General features: G+C 41.7%; 1 protein-coding gene and 1 long non-coding RNA gene across 2 annotated transcripts in view; both read right to left on the bottom strand.

The window, feature by feature from the left end:
• The window catches only part of LOC102561979 (centromere protein J), a 74,849-nt gene that overhangs the window by 18,097 nt on the left and 36,871 nt on the right, over positions 1–19,881 (bottom strand). The window contains exons 8-12 of the mRNA XM_019479701.2: positions 17,477–18,917; positions 16,160–16,286; positions 13,672–13,834; positions 11,675–11,890; positions 10,629–10,775 (exon numbers count right to left, since the gene is read on the bottom strand). Coding sequence (XP_019335246.2) covers positions 10,629–10,775; positions 11,675–11,890; positions 13,672–13,834; positions 16,160–16,286; positions 17,477–18,917 — 2,094 coding nt within the window. The remainder of the gene's footprint in view (positions 1–10,628; positions 10,776–11,674; positions 11,891–13,671; positions 13,835–16,159; positions 16,287–17,476; positions 18,918–19,881) is intronic.
• LOC132244016 (uncharacterized) lies at positions 2,996–7,907 on the bottom strand. The gene is made up of 2 exons (XR_009455645.1): positions 5,945–7,907; positions 2,996–4,386 (listed from the first exon to the last, which is right to left on the bottom strand). It is a non-coding gene; the product is annotated as an uncharacterized LOC132244016 (long non-coding RNA).

Below are 19,881 nucleotides of genomic sequence, written 5' to 3'. Positions count from 1 at the left end.
GGAGATGTAGGCAAGAAAAACGGAAAATAACATCAAACTTAAAAAGATAGGAACAGGTTACCTGGAGAATAAGGTAAGGAGGAGTTTCAAGAACATCATTGTGTTTCTTGTTAGGAATACAGACACCTGCATGTAGGTAGTCTGCAGCAATGCTTTTAAGCTGGGCCAAATTAGCACAGTTGGTTCTGAAGATGAAACACTTCTTGCCAGTGCTGTGCTCCTGACCTGGCACCTACCACCACAGGATTGCTGCTTCCAAACCAGATACCTTCACTTAGCTGAATCCAGTCTGGACCAGAGGTTGCCAACCTCAAGGTCCCTTCTGTGTCTATGATTGTGGGGGTTGCACAGGGTCTAGGCAATACTCTTAGACTGACCTTTCATGCTTTCAAACCTGATCTTTCCAATATGTCTCACAAACTTAGTAAATGTACTACTGGTGTGGTGAGATCTTGCTTGTCTTGTCCCTTAAATAATTCTGCAAAGGAGGATCCCTCACAACCTTCAAATACCTTAGTCTGTATTATGGAGCAGGCAATATTGCTAGGCCTTGTCCAATAGAATATGCATCTCTAAATGAGCATAAGCAGTGGTGAATACAGTCATGAACATGCTGGTGATTTCAGAATGCCTCCTTATGAATACACAAATGGTTTCATAATCAATTCACTTGCAGAAAGAAACCTGATAAGGGGCTCTCAAAAAGTTTGTCAGGATTTCTCACAAGCCTGATGTTAGGCTTGAACTCTATCCAGAATTTTCTTAAAAGGAATTTAAAAACAAGTTAGAAAATTGCTTTTTACCTAGGCTTGCCTCAATTTGATCTCTGTGTAAATTAAGGTCTTCTTTCTTATGGTGATCACTAATGCACTGCTTTTGCTTTTCCATGTCAGCATGTCAGACATCAAATGTGGACACATCATGCTTCTGCCAGAGGTTAAATCTGGCATGCTGAGACAACACATTATGAGTTTTAAAGAAAATTCCAGATTGTGTAAGGTCTTACCAACCTGTGCCCCCTCTTCATAACTACTTGTGATTCCACCCTATAGCAGATGACTGCAATGGCCCTCATTTCATCAAGCCTGGATGTGCAATGCTGCTGCTGTTTAGATGCTGCACAGCAGACACAAAGGGACCAGTGATTCTGGTATCTACCTTAACAATGAACAGGGGCCAAAATAATCCTTGTAGAAGGTATAGTTTAACTTTGGCAGTTACAAAGTACTTCAAAAAGGAGACAAAGTTGTCACCAATTATTTCAGTGGATCCTAATGAGTATTCATCACCCTTGTTTGCCTATAGGTACCAACTGGTAAAATTAGTAGTGCTTATTGGCTATAGGCTTCTAATAGAGACAGATAGCATTAGTCCAAGACCCTAAAAACAAAATCCCTGGGGTCCAAGGATGGAGGAAACTGTTCTTTACCTAAGAAAGGTCCCTGTCTGTTCCTCCTATAGTCTTCCATATGTGCTCTGGCAATATTCTGACTACAATCCCCTGTCCCTTGAGCAAGTCAGATCTTCAGTTTAACACTCTCCCCTCCAACTTCAGCAATGAATGCTGAAAATAGTCTCCAAGCCCTTCAAAATGCAATGCCCGAGGCATCTTTGCCAGTTTCATGGGTAAGAAATTTAAAGCATTGATAAAATTAAAGTTCAAGGCATTCACCTTCACACTCATTAGCTTGCCTCTGTGAGCTATGAATTTTACTTCCAGCTTTCCCACCAAATGTATGCCCACAAGCTGCTTAGCCATGAAGGTCCTGACAAAGTTCACAGGATATTCTATACCTTTAAGTTCCCACCAGGTCTCCCTGCTATCTAGACTGATATCTTGCACACATTTGCATGGTATACACACAACATACACACACACACACACACACACACACACACACACACACACACACATATATTTGGAATGTATAATGTATCAAGCATCCTGAGATACACTAGTCCCCAACTTAAAAATGATCACAACCATCATTGCTTAAATCTACTAAAACCTTCTTATTACAATATGTAAATCAACTGCACAGAAAGGGATCTTATAACTATGAACTATTACTCTGACAGGGAAATGCTGTGCCTAATGGCTCATTATCTCTGTATTACTCTGTAGCAAGTTACTGACTTGACTTAGGAAATCTGTATTCAGTACACTCCTTTATTTTCTTACTATGAACAAAGGTTTAGTAAATCTGCCTCCTTCCAAACACAGCTGTTTAAACCCATGCAGATCTGGGCATCCATACTATCACACATTTGTTGTGCATGGCGCACACTGCCCCCAACACCTGCCCAAGTTAACAAAGCAAAATGCCTCATAATGCAACATAGTCCTAAGCTCTCTCTGTCTGTTCTTTGCTAGCTCCATAGTAACCTTGAGGGATTTTATGCATTCATTTTTTCAGGATTGTTGGATTCTCCTTCTACAAGTCTGTCAATACACTCGTTTTGCGATTGCTAATATATATTGTTGCCTGCTGCCACCCAGCTGGTGCTAGGGTCATCACTGGCAAGAGTGTGCATAAACACTACAGCCTGGTACACTGGTACTTGTAACAGTTACATCCACTAGGGGGGGGTGCTCAGTCACTCTCAGCCTCACCTGCTAAGCCTTGGCACATTTTAGATACTGCTTATTTTGAGCATCACCCTTTGATCCTTTTATTTAAAACTACAGATGAGCTGATGAAAAGTGTTCACATTTTGTTAAAGTATTATATATATTTTTACATGCTGGAGACTTCCTTCTGCCACCCAAAGTAGTAGCCTCTAAGACAACAGCACCTACCCGCTCCCTTTTTAAAGTGTCTTATTGAGTTAGGTTTAAAAAGTTCAGGCAACCAAACCAGAGTAATTCAATTGGACTATTGATTAAGACTATAATGAAATATTTATACAATGCAGGAAGAGGTCTGTTGAGGTACATTGCCACCACAACACATGTGATAACTCCCAAACAAGAAGTAATTCAGCTGAGCACATATTTTCAGTCAATCCTTTTTATAGCTAAATTTGTTTTCAGATTAAAATCCTATATTATTAGTTCATTTACATGTTTACATTGATAGAAAAGTGTATTAAAAATAACATAACAGAAAGCATACAAATTATTCTTACTGGTAGCTAACTGGCAAACTTAAAAGAAAAAATAGAAGTGAAAGATACACAGAGTTCATTTGGTTCAGCATACAGGAAAAGGACCTTTCCTTAACAGTGCTTAAAATACAAAGATTAGGCTACTGACATGATCCAAATTCCCATTATACTTTGCCAGTTAACTGCTTAACTTGGCACTATAAAAACTTTACCCTACAGGCATATGCGCTGAAATACACATATACAAAGTAATACATGTCAATATTCTTTATATCTTCGAGAAGCTTTAACAAATGAGTAGCCATCTCTTGAGAGAGAAAATATTTTGCCAATATTTTCATATAGTTCATGAGAAGACCTTACTAAACCATGGGAATTTGCAGTCCATGGATTTTTTTTTATTCACAGTTCCTAAAGCATTTGCTTTGGAACTGTGATTTTCTTTATTCCTTCTCTCAACTTTATTATGGGTTTCTGGAGAACCAAAGTGGTGTTTACATAGACTTTTTTGGCCAGGGTTTTCCTTTTTTTTTAATTCTGTCATCAGAGGAAGTGTTAAGTGTTTCTGATTCTCAAGACATTGTTACACTTCCTATTCTGAGCAGCTCCTGGAGCTCTTAACCCCTGGACTGTCTGCACATTAACACATTAAAGTGGCTTAAAGCACTTATTATGTGGCTCAAAGTTACACCACACCAGAGCAGGATTATCTCTGATCCATGCAACCCAGCTCCTGTTCCATTAAGGTGTGGCCACTCCTCATAGATGGGCCACTCAGGTTGAAGGTGTGACTTCTCCACACTTCAAGCTAGCAGCAAGTCAATCAACACTTGTTTGGCTCACAGTGTAAGGTGTAACAAGGCCCTCAGGCCAAATGTCCATGTTGTTTTGGGGTGTTGGTATTAAAGATTTTGGAATGAGCCTCCTGGCCTTTGGAAGCTCCAACGCTGCTGAATCTGGAGATTTATCTATGATATCAGCAGACTTACTTAGATCAAACATAATTAAAAAAAAAACCTCATAAGAAAACTAACTCCACACCCCTCTCAATTTCTCTCTCCTTCTCTCTCTCTCTCTCACACCCCCTACCTCATTTTTACAAAAAGGAGTCTGCTTTTAAATAAAATATACAAAAAAATAAAGCAATCATATCTTTTCCATTGTTCAACTATATGCTTGTGTTGATAAATTTTCTTTTTCTAACAATTCTTTCCTTCTTCTCTTTCCTTTTCCATGTATTGACACTCAAGCTGAAGGTCTTCTCTTGCATCAGCAGAACTGTGAATGACATTAGTACAACACACAGATAAAACATCCATGTAATTCATATCCTTGGCAATTATTATGGTTATCGTTAGGTGCTTTTAAAGCATGCAGACAACAACTGAACATTTTTTCCCACAAAGACAAAATGGTTTACTTTTATGTTTAAAATAAAATAGTATACTAGAACTTCATATATTAGAGAAAAACAAGGAAACTAATAGCAATACAAAACATCAACCCTTGGAAAAGCTAAACACATAGTCACATACTTTTGACAGGGAAGGGAATACATGCAAATATTTTTGTCACAGAGAAGTCCACATACTTGTTCCCTAAACCACATTTAGCACAGTGTAGGCTTTAAACCCTGCTTTGTAAACCATTTGAAAAAGCATACTCTATATTCATAATTTATTTTTAATAGCAATTTGCCCTCTACTCTAAGTTAAAACCCCTCCTATTCTTTCCCACAATCCTTTAGTCCTCTTGGTTAATGAGGAAGCAAGATTTTAGTTAATACTACTCTTTAACTGCTTAGTTCACTATGATTAAAATGTTTCATAGTTTCATAGTTGGTAGGGTCAGAAGGGACCTGAGCAGACCAAGTCTGACCCGCTGCCATGGGCAGGAAAGAATGCTGGGGTCAAACGATCCCAGCTAGGTGATTATCTAGCCTCCTTTTGAAGACCCCCAGGGTAGGAGCAAGCACCACTTCCCTTGGAAGTTGGTTCCAAATCCTAGCCACCCTGACTGTGAAGTAGTGCCTCCTGATATCTAGCCTGAATCTACTCTCATTCAACTTCTGGCCATTGTTCCTTGTTACCCCGGTAGTGCTCGGGGGAACAGGGACTCTCCCATTGCCTGCTGGTCCCCCTTGGCCAGTTTATAGACGGCCACTAGATCCCCCCCTCAGCCTTCTCTTGTGGAGGCTGAACAGGTTCAGGTCCTGTAGCCTCTCCTCATAGGGCCTGCCCTGCTGCCCCCTGATCATGCGAGTGGCCCTCCTTTGGACCCTCTCCATGTTGTCCACATCCCTCCTGAAGTGTGGCACCCAGAACTGGATGCAGCACTCCAACTGCAGCCTAACCAATGTCGCATAGAGGGGGAGGATCACCTCCTTGGACCTGCTCATGATGCATCTGTGGATGTATGACAAGGTGTGGTTAGCCTTCCTGACCACATCCTCACATTGGCGGCCCATGTTGATCTTGAAATCAATAATGACACCAAGATCCTTTTCTGCCTCTGTGCTGACAAGAAGGGAGTTCCCCAGCCTGTTGGTATGCTGCTGGTTCTTCCTCCCTAGGTGCAGTACCATGCATTTGTCAGTATTGAAACCCATCCTGTTCTCATCTGCCCACCCCTGTAACCTGTCCAGATATGGTTGTGGCCTGTCCCTCTCCTCCAGCGTGCCCACTTCTCCCCACATCTTAGTGTCATCTGTGAATTTGAACAAGGTGCCTTTCACCCCCTCATCCATGCATATATGCCTATATATGCCATCTGTTTAAAAATAAGGTTTCAACAAACCATGAAGTGTACACACACTTAAGTTAAAAATTATTTTTACCTTGCTTTGATGAAACATAGCTTGAAGTCTCTGCTCACCCACCAAACAGATTACACTACAGTAAACACATGAACCACCGTTAATAAAAGCAGTGCAATCAAACAGAAAAAAATAGATTTTCTTTTTTCCAGAAATGAAAAAACAACCTACCTCCCCTGCTCCAGGAGCACTGGGTACTCTCTCAGGGATGTTTTCTTGTGTAAAGTGACAGCCTCCAAAAACTCCAGGTTTTTTATTTTCTACTGACAGTCTGTCAGCTTTGTTTACCAAAACTTCTTTTCATATATTCCTAAATACTAGCAACTCTTGACATAAGCAGGCCAACAAGTGGTGTCTATGCACCTTGCTAAACCTGTGCAGCTATTCCAACCACACCTGGTTCTACTTAAAATATTTGATAAAGCAGCATATGTGTCTGTGTGACCAAAGATGATGCAGGAGCAGTTCAGGACATTCCTTAATTTCAGTAGGGTTGTTTACCAATGCAGTGTGCCAATGCACCACCCAGAAGGCATAACAACCATAATGCTGTCAGTGGGCATCCACCTGCTTGATAAGTTGTGCAAGCTTTTTAGCCCCAAGGGCCTTAATTAGCACATTCCATGATACTAAACTGTCTTATTTTAAAAATGTTGCTACTATAGAGATCTTCTCTATTAAAGACACTAAAATTGATCCCCAAACGATTTTATGGAATTAAAATTATTGAGTTTCCCACAAAACTGTTACCTCTTCTTTTTTTTTTTAATAAAATCACAGCAAAGTCAATTTCAATTGTTGCATTATTTTTAGCTACCATTAGGTACATCTGCATGAGATGCTACTGCGTCGTAGCTCATTGCTACAATGCTGTAATGTCACCAGGCGTGAACTGCAACAGTGACGCTACTGCACAGTTGTAATAAGCTACTGCACAATAGCTTGTTCCTACTATGCAATAGCATCTAAAAATAACTGCGGTGATGAGACAGTGCAGTAACGCCAGTTACTACACAATCATTTAGCACTTGGTTAAGCAGTCAGCCACTCATGTAGACTTACATCCTCTAGTTTTCTGCACGTGAGATAATCTAACTTAACCTTTCTAGATTTCTTACAGGCAACTCTTTTCTTTGTGATGTATGACTTTGTGACTCCTACTATGAAGTACTGATTTGTTGGGTTGGTTATCTCATTCAACACACTCTTAAATTTATTAACTTTTTACAAAGCCCTTACAGTAATATGCCTCACTCTAAATATCCTTGGATTTAATACAGACATTGCATTGTTCCCCTAATGCAATAATCATATTTAATTCATTTTTCATACATAGGCTAATACAAAGCTGCAGAATTTTGCAGTTTATGCTAGCCTGGCTGCCCTATCCTAGTGCTTTGTTAACATACACTTCACAGTCTTCAAACAACTGGTCTTTAAGGCCATGTATAGATGAAATGAGGGGCATATGTGCACGACACTTTAAAGCAAGTTAAATGCTTTTGCACCGCTTTAATGATGTTGGTGTCTGCATGCGTCAGCAGCGTATTGCACAGTAATTCCAGCCGCTGTACCTAATTCAGCAGCATAATGAGCCTTAAATAACTCAGGGCACAGCAAACTAAAACTCCTCTGAGGAGTTTTAGTTTACTGCCCTACAGCTGCAGAGCAAAGTACTAGGCTCCATGCAGCTCAGGGGCTCTGCAGGAAGCCCATGCAGGCAGCCTGGCAGCAGCCCAAGAAAGCAGGCTCTGCCCAAGAAAAGCGGAGAACCTGCATTTTTTTTTCCCCTGGAGCCTACCTGCCTGCCTGAGCTGCACAGGGGCCCAGTGCTTCCTCTGCGGCTGCAGTGCCCCCTGGGACTGCCTGAGCCAGGTGCCAGCAGGCGGGTGCTGCCTGGTGGGGGCTGCCGCTGCTGTGGAGGGAAGCACCAGCCCCCTCCTGCAGCCCAGGGACCTCTCCACACACTGGACAGACAAATAAGTTCAGGTGTGTGCACGACACAGGGGTTTAAAGGGCCCTAAATTGAAGCAGTGATTTTAAAAACCCACTGCTTCAATTTAGGGCCCCTGTTTCATCTGCACACACCCTAAGATGCTACTTAAAATACACCAGCTAGCTTCTGAAAAGTCACATATCCCTCCTCAGTAGAATTAGCATCTGCCTTCAGTCGATGTCTTCTAGAGTGTCTCAGGTCTGAACAAAAACATCAAGCACCCAATTCATCTACGTTCATAGAATTATCTCTGCCTAGGTTTTCAGAATCCTCTAGAAAAAGCAGACTGGGGTAACAGAGATTTCCAATACAAAAGAAACACAGCTAAGTCCTTACTTTAGATTTAACCAGCCATGCGCAGTTCCTATGCCAAGCATACTCTCTTCGTCCTCCGATATTTTCTATGTTGTTTTAAATGTCCTACTTACCTGAGCTTTGACATCTTGATTCAGATCATCTGCCAGCATATTCATGTGCTCACAAGTACTTTCTTCCAGTGTCAAATCAAAGTATGGGCAGCATTTTCCAGTTCTTTGAGACCTGTTTCAGGAGACTAGAAATCATGCTAACCAGTCTGTTTCAGATTTGTCTGAGTCCTCTTGTCTGTTTCAAGTAGCAGCTGGTCCAGAGGGCAACTTCCTACTTCTCAGGAACTATGGCTAAGACAGCCTTTCCTATGCAGGTGGGTTGAGCACCCAGAAGGTAAACTACACTCCATAGGTCTCACAGATTTGGTGAAGGAACAATACCATGTTTTTTCTATCTTTTTTCCCTGACTTTGGAAAAAAAAGATTGTGGTCTTTAAACAGAGTGACCTCTATCATGAACTGTGGGCTTTCAGGATGGTACTTACTAAATACTCAGTAGCTAAGTATTACAGGAATGGTTTTTCAGCCTAGACATCTGCTCCTGTTGGTGGAAGGTCCCATACCACAATACACCTGTGATTCATAGACATCCCTGTGATACATAGATATCCTAGATCAACCCTGATTGACTGACAGCACAGAGCTAGGCAACAGAAAGGGTCAGGGCAATCTGTATTAATGTGGGTGCATCTACCCATGTGTTTTACTGAGGAGCTGACTATTTAGATCTGCAGTAAAGCATCACCATCTACTTGTGCACCTGTATTATGGCTCAGTAAATTAACTAAATCCACTGTAGGGTAGTACTGTCCAGGACAAGTACTATCCTACGGAGAAGTAGCTACACGTGCCAAAACACACGTGTAGATAGCGACAGGGGCTGGCTGGGTTATGAGGGTGCTACAGTGCAGGGGCTGCCTGCCAGCTAGCCCCCACACTATAGCATCTTTGTGCCCCAGCCAGCCCTTCTGCAGCATGTTGAGCCAAGACGGAAAGTCCAGCCTGGTAGGACGAATCCTGGACCTCCTGGCAGCCTGGGGATGCTTCACCCCAGCAAAATGTGCTGTAGTCCCAGGTGCACTTGTAAACACTGTGCCCACAAGAAATAAACTCTAGTGCAAACTGTGCTGGAGTTTATTGTTACATGCTAATTGCATGTGTAGATGCACCCTGTGATTCATAGACACCTCTGGTCTGGCCTACAACTCCTAGATCAACACTGCAGAGGGCATAAAGCCAGGCAATAGAAGGAGTCAGAGAAGTATTACTTGAGAAAGTAAAAACAAGCAAATATGGCGCACACACTTGTGGAGATGGTACTTCAGCTCAAAAATCCTTCTCCTAGCTATCACCAGTCTCACTGTGAATTGGGCTGTGAGGGAACAGCCTCAGTCAGGGGCTGCTAGTTGAAGGGATCTGTCAGAATGACAGAATGGGATCAGCTGGCCCAGTGATAAGCCACTTTCACTTCTGCTAATTCATCTCATATTCTGGTTTTTATAAAATTATCAAAAGGCTATAAACAGAATGCAAATACTGCAGAAGGATATCTACTTGTTTGACATTATTTAATTTATAGAGTGAAAATCTGACCACATTGAAGTTAACTGCAAAACTCCCATTCACTTCAACAGAATTAGAATTGGTCAGAAAGAACGATCATGATCCTCTGGGTTACATTTTCAAGAGCACTTAAGTGACTTAAGACCTTGTTTTCAAAAGTGACTTAGGCACCTTTAGTTTTGCTTGAAAGTTAATGCTCAGAGTCTCTAAAGGTTGAGGTTTTCAAAGGCATTTATGAGACTAAAGATGCATGTTAGTGCCCACTAGGATTTTGAAAAGCAACTAGAGAGGCAAACTGATATCTAAATCTCACTGAAATCAATGCTTTCATTATCAACATTTATGGCATCAATGACAACTGGATACCTAACCTCCGTATGCGATCTTGAAATCTTGCTAGGCACTTATTTGCATGTTTAGGTACCCAAACTGTTTTGAAAATCATGTAAGTAATTTTAAAGCCTAATTCCTATTATGCTTTAATGAGACTTAGGCCCTTAAGTGCCTAAGTCATTTCTGAAGATGAAATTTAAGTTTCTCAGTCACATCTGAATTTCTGAAAATGTTGTTCCTAGTTTGACATACAGCATAACACCAACCTTACAATTTCACTCAGTAATTCCTGCCTCAAGCCCATAACTTCTGTTTGAACAATGGCATATATCATTTAGAAAGACAAGCACTCTTGAGACAAACATCCAATCTTGACAGCCCCATTCAAAGTAGGGAAACAACAAGTTAACATTTCATACTCTCAGTCCTCAGGTTTTATCCATACTTTGATATTTGCATCTCTGGGATGCTGTTTCTCCAATGGTGTTCTCCTGCCCATGGGAGTGGAGCTTCGACTTTTATGGCTGCCTCTCAATGGGCTTTCTTCCCGTTTAGCCAGGGATGACAATCCTGTCAGAATAGCTTCTGACACCTAATGGAGAATTTACAACAAACACATCAACAATTTATTCTTCATGCCTAGCAGAACTAACCATTTGTTCCTTTTTTCCATGTGGCAAAAACCCCCTTTAGGTTTTTTATTATAACAATCCAATCTCACAAATACGAAGATAATCATTACTCCACTAGACAAGGGGTGGCCTCATATATTGAAGAAACCAATACAGAATAATAGTCACACACTAAGCAGACCTTGAAACTGGAAAGCTTATTGGCTGTATTGACAAATGAAACAGAAAGACTCTAAAATGTAAACACAAAGACTTAAATTCCCCATCTGACTACATTATGCTCCCTTGGATCCTGCACATAGGCAAGAATTGTATGAGCCCTAATCTAAGTTACAGCAATTTCAGGTCTATGCCCCATACCTGATTTATACTCCCTTCTGCCATCTGACGGTTCCCTCGCAGAGAGGGTCTCTTCAGTGCCTGGAGCTACAGTTTTTAATGGCTGTCTTGAACCACTGAAGTGAACTACAGTAGGTGGAGTGGGAGAGAGAATCTGGCTCAAAGAATATTTTGCCTTCCTTAACCTTTGTTTTTATTAGGATGTTGATGGTTGTGCATGGGTGTCCTCTACATTGATTAAGGTACTGCTGGAATTTTGTGACCCAGACTCTGTATTAAAAGCATGGATCACTGTAACTAGCAGACAGATTATGGGCAATTTAAAAAACAAAAAATAAATATTTATTTGGGATGACATCTTCAAAAAAGCCTACAGAAGCTTAGGTACTTAACCCTGATTACGTTTCATTACAACTGAATTAAATATATATGTAAAACTACACCAAGATTAATTATACATTGCTATACAAGACATTTCCACTCCTCAAAAAATACCCATGAGCAACAGGTTCTTTCATACCGGGGTTTCTGATGTTCTGCTTCTGAAATCCACAACTCTGGATTTTTTTTCTGATTCCAGCCTCTGATGCTTTGAAACTCGGAGCTCACCTCGAAGCTCCAGGTTTTGTTTGGTCAGCATCTCAATCTGACTCTTCAGCTGGCCATGGGCAGCATGCCAGTGGGACTCATTTCTTCTGAATTCCTCCTGGAGCCCTGCAATCTGTTGCTTTAATATCTGCCATTAGACGAAGGCATGTGACATTACTGCACCATTCCAAGAACATTCTGAGCAAAGCTCAACTTCTACCATCTTGTTTGATACTTTACCATGATTTTTCTTTATGACAGGAACAAGGCAAAAAGAGATATTAAGATACACAGCAATAATAAAGGAAACATCCAGATTAGAGGAGACCCAAATAAAGAAAAAGGAGCACAAGGAAAAGGAGTAATCCTGTGCAAGACAGAAGATGTGCTAACAGGAATCTAGGGAAGACACCATCAGCTACCAAATGGTGAATACCTACCTTTCCAGATTATGTGAATGAGTGTTGCACATGCTCAATAACTTTCAGAATCAGGTCCCTGTTTCAGGAATTCCCAGGTGCATAGGATTGGGCCCCTCAACACCCAAAGCCCCTGCCAGGGCCACTCAAGAGCATGGGAAACTCTGGGTTTCCTGCAATCTCTCACCACAAAGCAAACCAATGTCCACTGCTATACTGCAACATGGTTGTAGCTGTGTTGGTGTGTGTAGTAATAGAACATAACCATTACATCCCAACATAACTGGTTAAATTTCGCCGGCAGTTTTGTTTCGATGCTGTTTCAACTTGTTTCGAGCTCGAAACAGCAAAATTCAAATGAAACAGAGAGCTTTGAAACAGCCTCGAAATGAAATGAGGCAAGTCAAAACATTTCAAAATTTTCGAAATGTTTTGAGTTTTGAAGTTCAAGCTGGTCTTGCCTGCAGGGAAACAAAAACTAAAGTGAGGAGAGGGAGGGGGAAGGACCACTCTTGTTATTGACTATGCAGCTGGCCAGTGACAGTCATCCTTCCCTGAGGTCCCTTCCAATCCCAGTGCTCTGGGGGAGGGATGGAAAAACCGCATAAAAGGCAGCATTGTTTGAACTGCCCTGCTTTCTGCCTTGGTGTCAGTTGAGTGAGGGTTCACCTTAACACACACAGAGTGTCACCCACCCTTGTCACGCATTTTGCCTGTCAGCAGCTAGAGGTGCAGGGCCCCAGAACCCAGATTCCCCCTGCACCTATCTCCTTGACAGCTAGCAGGCTTCATGGCTGCAGCAGCGCCTAGCAGGCCTGCAGTTTTCACCCCCCTGTAACCCAGGACAGACATAGTTCCACAAGCACCCATGTCATGAATTTTGCCTGTCAGCAGCCAGAGGTGCAGGGCACCAGAACCCAGAAGCCCTGCACCTATCTCCTTGAAAGCTGGCAGGCTTCGTGTCCTCAGCAGGGGCTAGCAAGCCTGCAGCTTTCACCCTGCTGTGCCTTAACACACACAGTGTCACCCATGTCATGAGTTTTGCTTGTCTGCAGCTTGAGGTGCAGTTTCCCCCAAACCCCTTCACCTATCTCCTTGATACTTCGCAGGCTTCATGCCCTCAGAAGGGGCTACCATTCCTGCAGTTTTCATCCAAATCAGGCCAGAAATGACAAAGTTATAGGCTGTTTCGAGCTTCCCCATTATAGCCTATGGGTGAAATGTTGAAACAGCGTCAAAACAGTGAAATTGTTTCGACAAAATGAAATGGAACAGTGGTTTCGAATCAAAATGAAATTCGAAATGAAACACTGTTCCATTGAAACGCTGAAATGCAAGTCAAAACGGAATGGTGCTGTTTCACACAGCCCTAATAACCGGACATAAGTTACAGCCTAGCAGCCTACACCAATGCCGTTTGACACCCAGATATTGCTGAAAGGGCTTGAGTACAATAAAGACAAAGAACCCATATAAAAGTGAACAGACTATCAGACAGAGCAGCACTTACTTGTATTTCTTTGGAGTTCCCATTCTCTCCAGTGATTCTAGTTGTTGCCAAGTACTTATCAGATTCAACATTTTCTTTCAGCAGCATGGGAATTTGACCTCTCTTGTATTCTGCATGGTTCAGCTCCTGAGCCTTGATGGTCTCAAACTGATCCGTTCGTGTTCTGTTCAAAGACCAAATTGGGGATTATGGAAGTGATGTAAAGGATGCAGATAAAATCCTGCCTTTGGATATCCTTGGGCTGGAACATCTGTTAGGAGTAATAAGTATGGCCCCATGCTGTCACCACCCCAAGATCCTGGCCCCAGCACCAGCCACCCATCCTGCTCCTAGAGGCTGCTCCCCACCTATCTGTGGCCCCATCCCATGCACCCAGCTAAGCGTGCCCTGCCTGTGCAGGTCCCAGGCTGGTCTCCATGGAGACCCTGCTTGCCCACTCCATCCGGTACCCCTGGCAGCGGGTGGAGGGCAGATGGGCTGGGGTGCCCAGGCAGCAGGCCCTGTGTCAGAGGTGACACTAGTGGTGGCAGCTAGAATGAGCTGCTGCTGCTGGGGCTTCTGAGAAACTAAGTCCAGCTGCCACACCAACCCAACACTGTTGCGTGCCCAAGGGCAGCAGGACCAGCTCGGACTGCCTCCCGCGGCTGGGCTAGGTGGGGCCAAGGGACCAATCATGGGTCAGATAAAATCCCTTGGCAGGCTGGATCCAGCCCACAGGCTGTATTTTGCCCATCCCTGTACTAAGGCAATCAGAAGAGCTGTGGATTCAACAAGAAGGGCAGGAGGTGCACCACAAATGGCAATCTCCTGGTCCTGGAAACCTAAACAACCTCCAGTGAGTCTCATGACAGCTGCCCACAACCAACAAGAATTTCCTCAATTTTCCCTGAGTGGAGCTGAAGCCTTCCAGCTCTTATCCATGCTCCAGTCCCTGCTAAGCAGTGGATTTGATGCAAAATTCTAAACCTCGTGTCTGCATAGTTCTAAAAGAATGTGCTTGGAAACCAAAGAAGGGGTAGACGACTGGACAGGTCCAGGCATGTCATCTGACTCTCAAAAGCACTTTTATTGCTGCTACCAAAGAAAAACATCACAGGGTGTGAGTGAAGTGCAATCACTGTGGTTACCGGCAAGAGCTCCTGCCACACTCTACTTTGAAAATACAAAGCCAGATCCTCAGCTGGTATAAAACAGCATAAAGCCACTGCAGTTAATTGATCTACACCTGCCTACATTTTGGTCCACAAATTAGAAAAAAGAAATAAAGGTGTACCTGACAAGCCACGTGTAGATTTGAAGGTAAACATCCACCACCAAAACTCCACTAAAAACACTCTTTTCAAATGCCAAAATACCAAGCTTTATAAAACAGCCCCACCAGACAGCATTGTTTATCACAGGCACAGAATACAATGCTGAATGAATGATGCAGTTAATTCTGCATCAGATGCATTATTTTGCAGCTGAAAGTACTATCAGTACATTACACTAGAAACAATAGCCTAATTTCCTTGACAGCTTCATTTTTCAGATTATAAATGTAAAAAAACAGACCCAACAGCTCAGATATGGAATTCCTATCACAGTCACTGGAACATGTTTGCAAGATCACATCCAAAATAGCCTTTGATAAAGTATTTTTAATAGATGCAAAATATTTTATGTCAAGGATAACTATGGGGATAAAACTGTATAAGCTGATTAATGACATGCTGTAAGGACCTGATCCAAAACTCAGAGAAATACAAGGGCATAAACAAAAGAATGTCAACACTTAATTTGTTTTTCATCTTAAACATTTGTTCAAATTAAGGAAGGAATGAAAACAGAATGGCAAACCAAGAAATACTATTTATTTTGTATAAGAAAAGTCTCAGACCTAGTGAGAATGAGAAAAAAAACACAGTAATGCAAAAAAGTCTGTATAAAATTTAGATGTTGGTGAGTGCAGGTTCTAACAGATTTTGGTCACACTTAAAAAACTGCATTCTGGCTGTTGCCTGGTTTGAAGAAATGTAGTCTTGAAATAATACTGTTGGTGGTGTTTGACCTGGATATGAAGTAACAGTCATAAATTGTGAATAATCTCAGAAACAAACATCTTTACAAAAATATCTAAGTGGGTAAATCTGAATGTGATGTAGGAAAATGATCCTCTCTTTCATTAAGGACCTGATCATATGGGGTGAAGTGCCCCAACTTTTGGTGAGTTCTTGGTGACTTTCTGAGAGTTGAGGATGCTCAGCAACTTGTACAAAGCGTTCCCTATTTTTCAGCTCAGGTCCGAGTTTCTAAACATGGGTGCCTTGTCAGACACTTATTTCTGTATTTAGGTACCAAAATAAATGGCCTGATTTTCCAAACACACACAGCTGCCAATGGAAAAAGGCCACTTATTCAGGTTCCCAAACGTGAGTTTGACAGCCTACTTTTAGGTATCAAGGTCTAGAGATAGATTTGTTTTCCAGGAGAAGGGATGGTTACCTACCTGAGAAAATGCATTGCTTTCTCCTGCTCTTCTTTCATCCCAGCTAGTGGAGGGGTTTCTCCAAGAAACACACCAACCTCCCTTTCCGATTCCAAAAATTTGCCAGTCAGTCTTTTCTGAGTGTCTTCTACAAAGACATTTACATTAATATATATAACTTAGTGGTTATTTATGAACATCTTCCACTTAGTTTCATAGTTTCATAGTAGCTAGGGTCAGGAGGGACCTGAACAGATCATCTAGCCTGACCTCCTGCCACAGGCAGGAATGAATGCTGGGTTCACAAGACCCCAGACAGGTGATCATCTAACCTCTTTTTTAATTTACCCAAGGTAGGGCTGAGGACCACTTCCCTCGGAAGTTGGTTCTTAGGAGAACATCTTCCACACAGAAGTGGAATGAGCTTCCTGTATTATCAAGTCCATTTTTTCTGCTTACTAGCATGAAACAAGCACTGCTGTTGGTAGTAAGTGGGACAGGATGGAGGTGATATCTGCATCAGTGTATGAATTCCATTATGATATTGTGGTTGCTAAAATGTATTTGGCCTTTATTTTGAATGGAACAATTGCTGTGGCTCTAAGTATTAATTCTGTTGCAGGAGCTTGACAATTAATGGAGAAATCCAATTCCCCTTCCTTCATGTAAGTGGCATTTTAGACCACTTATGCAGAGTTTTGATTCTATAACCCTCTCTCCCTACCACCCCCTCAACTGAAGGGGTTTTGAACCTATTTCTCTCACTTTGTACCGTAAAAAACATTGCTACAAGTGTCACTGAGGGTGCGTACACACATGCTAACTTTCTGACAGTTAAGGCAACTAAACTGTTTAAAGTTGACTTACCTGTCAGAGCATATACACATATGTGGGGCAGAGTCAGCTTAAATGTGGTGCAAGATAATATACCTCTGAGGTGTATTATCTTAAGTTGCATTAGTTAAATCAACTTAGCTTACAAGATGGCTGCCAGCATGTCAAGGAGGTGTACATGTGTATGCTCTGACATGGCTTAACTTAAGTTGACCCACTTAAGCTGACTTATTTTAAATTGATGAATACCATACTTTTTAGCAGTCTCAGAAAAGAGCCCAAGACTGGAAAGCACACACAGACTGACTTATACTTTTAGCTTTTTTTAACTGCTGATGGCCTTTTTTCCCCAGATCCAAGTTGAGGAATACTGGCAGTATATAATAATGGTACAAGAATAGAATTATTATAAGTCAAGAGAAATTCAGTTACTACTGACATAGGGTAAGATGTCAGTAACCCTTACCTAGCACCCCCATAAACACTAGTCTTAATAGTTCTTACCTAGTGTCCCCAAAAACAGCTTTCTATGTTCCTTTTCTTCAGCAAGGGTGTCTTTACTCTTGAAAGTAGGGAACAGAGTAGTTACAAGATTGCCCATTGAGGGTAGTGAGTACAGATCTACAGTTTTAATGTCCCCAGCACAACTCTCACTCTTTGCTTGAGGCTGTTGTTGGCCTCCCATGGATCTTGGGGGATGAAAAGGACACTTTTGAAAAGAGGAGCAAGGCTTACTCCCTTTCAGCCTGGCAACTCCATTACTAGACTCACTGCTGCTTGTGCTGAGTGAAGAATCCTGCTGGTTTGAAAGCCCCCGTTTCTTAGGCTGAGACTTGCTGTGCTTTTTCAGGGTCATCTTTTCTGCTCCACTGGGCTCATCACTAGCATAATCAGCATCAGAGAGATCCAAATGTCTGTCAGTCCGACCTACTTTCTGTGGTGCAGCCTGTGTGGGATACTGACTGCAGTGTGATTTGGGATCATCCTCACTGTCAGTTGATGTGTGGCTTGACTCACTGGCCACAGCTAAGGCATTCCACTGGCAGGGAGCATTTCCACTGCTTTGACACAAACGCTGGTGACCAACAGATGTGTCACCCTTTTCCCTGTCCATGTGCTGGGCTGATGTATGGGAAACTTTCACTATTTTGTCATTGACCAGCTTAAATCCAGTGCTGGTTCCTCTCTTGCTCTCTGAGTTTGGGTTCACAATACAGAACTTATTTTGCAAGCCGGGAGCCCCTTTCATGCAGGACGTGAATTGCAGACCTATGCTCCAATCCACATGCTTTGCTTGGTTTGCTTCTTCTAAGTTCTGAAACACAGAATCTTCTTGAAGGGCTTCCAAAGGTTTTTCTGCTGCCTCTGCTATGTTGCCCTTCCCAGACTGATCCACAAGATCTAACTGCTTTGGGACTTTAGGCTCCATGGATCTTTTATCCATTCCATCAAGGTGTGCTAGAGAATCAGCACACTGCGTTTCATTCCTCTCACCTGCTTGGAGGTTCATTCCACTTATTTGCTCATGACACTGCCGTATAAGCTCAGGCCAATTCATCTGTGGTGATACAGCAGGCTCCCCCTTTATACTCTCTTCTCCCTCACCTCCTTCTCTTTCTCCCGGCCTTTCCTCAGGACCACCTGCCTTACAGTCCCCCAGATTCTTTATTTCACTCACAGACATAGCACTGGTTGTATTTTTCTCAGTTGTGCTCAACATCATGGGACTACTGGCCTGCCGATTTAAACAAGAGCCTTTCCCCATATGTAATTTCCAAGTTTGACAGCCAGGCCAAGAGAAGTGATTCTGGCAGTCAAAACTAACTCTTCTAGAATGCTTGGTTTGTTCTTTTCCAAAGCTTCCTTTTCTTTTTTCATGCCTTGCAATGCCTTCTCCACATTTCAGGAAAGATTTTCGAGGGGATATTTTACCCTTGCAGAAATTCTGCAAATACCAAAAATTGTGTAAAATTATGAATCATTCTTTAAAAATGGAAAGAAACATCAGATCCCATTCAGAGAAGACTATGTTAATAAAATCAGCTTCTTTATTGTAACCTGAAATTTTATGTTTCCTAGTACATCAAATAAAAAAAATACATATCCTTCTAATTTTCTATCAACTTTATATATATAGTTTATATATATATATATAAAGTTGATAGAAAATTAGAAGGATATATATATATATATGTGTGTGTATATATATATATATATATATATATATATATTTCCTCCTTAGAGAATTTGCTTTCTATTACATGACTTGAAAAGTATAATGTTAAAAAAATGTTAAAATGCTCAATAATTTTTATAAACCTTAAAGCCTGGAAAAGGGGTTACTTAAAATTCACTTCTGAAACACCCAATTACTCTTTATAACAGTCCTACTTTAGAATGCTTGTGAACAGTTCTCACAGTACATTCATTTCAGTGCTATCAAAATATTTTTCTATTTCTATTTTGCACCAATGAAATACAGGTTTGATACCTCCGGTAAAAGATAAGGACTAAATCATTTAAAAGTTATTGATTGACCACTTTATATGATGTCCTTATATTTAGTGAGACTTTAGGGCCCTGTGTTCTCAGCAACAGGCTGGTGATATCAAAACTAGTGCAAAGGCCACCTTCAAATCTCAGATCTACAAAGAAACCATACACAGAAAATGGAAACAGAATCTGACCCATAGTCACTTCAGCAAATTGTTTGGCAATGACATCAAACATCATGGATAATTTCACATAAGCCATGGATGCCTACTATTATGCTGATGTGATCCAGGAAAAGCCTCTAAAAATTCTGAGAGGGAGTAGTCGAAAGAGTTTTTGAACTTCAGAAGCTCTTCTTTTATGACACAGACAAGGGACAGAACCCAGGGCTCCCTCTGCCCACCTTGAGGATCAAT

This window comes from Alligator mississippiensis, chromosome 1, assembly GCF_030867095.1.
Source record: "Alligator mississippiensis isolate rAllMis1 chromosome 1, rAllMis1, whole genome shotgun sequence".
In the NCBI taxonomy this organism is placed as follows: Eukaryota; Metazoa; Chordata; order Crocodylia; family Alligatoridae; genus Alligator; species Alligator mississippiensis.
The sequence above is the reverse complement of the archived record's forward strand: the minus strand, read 5'-3'. Positions and strand labels throughout refer to the sequence as shown.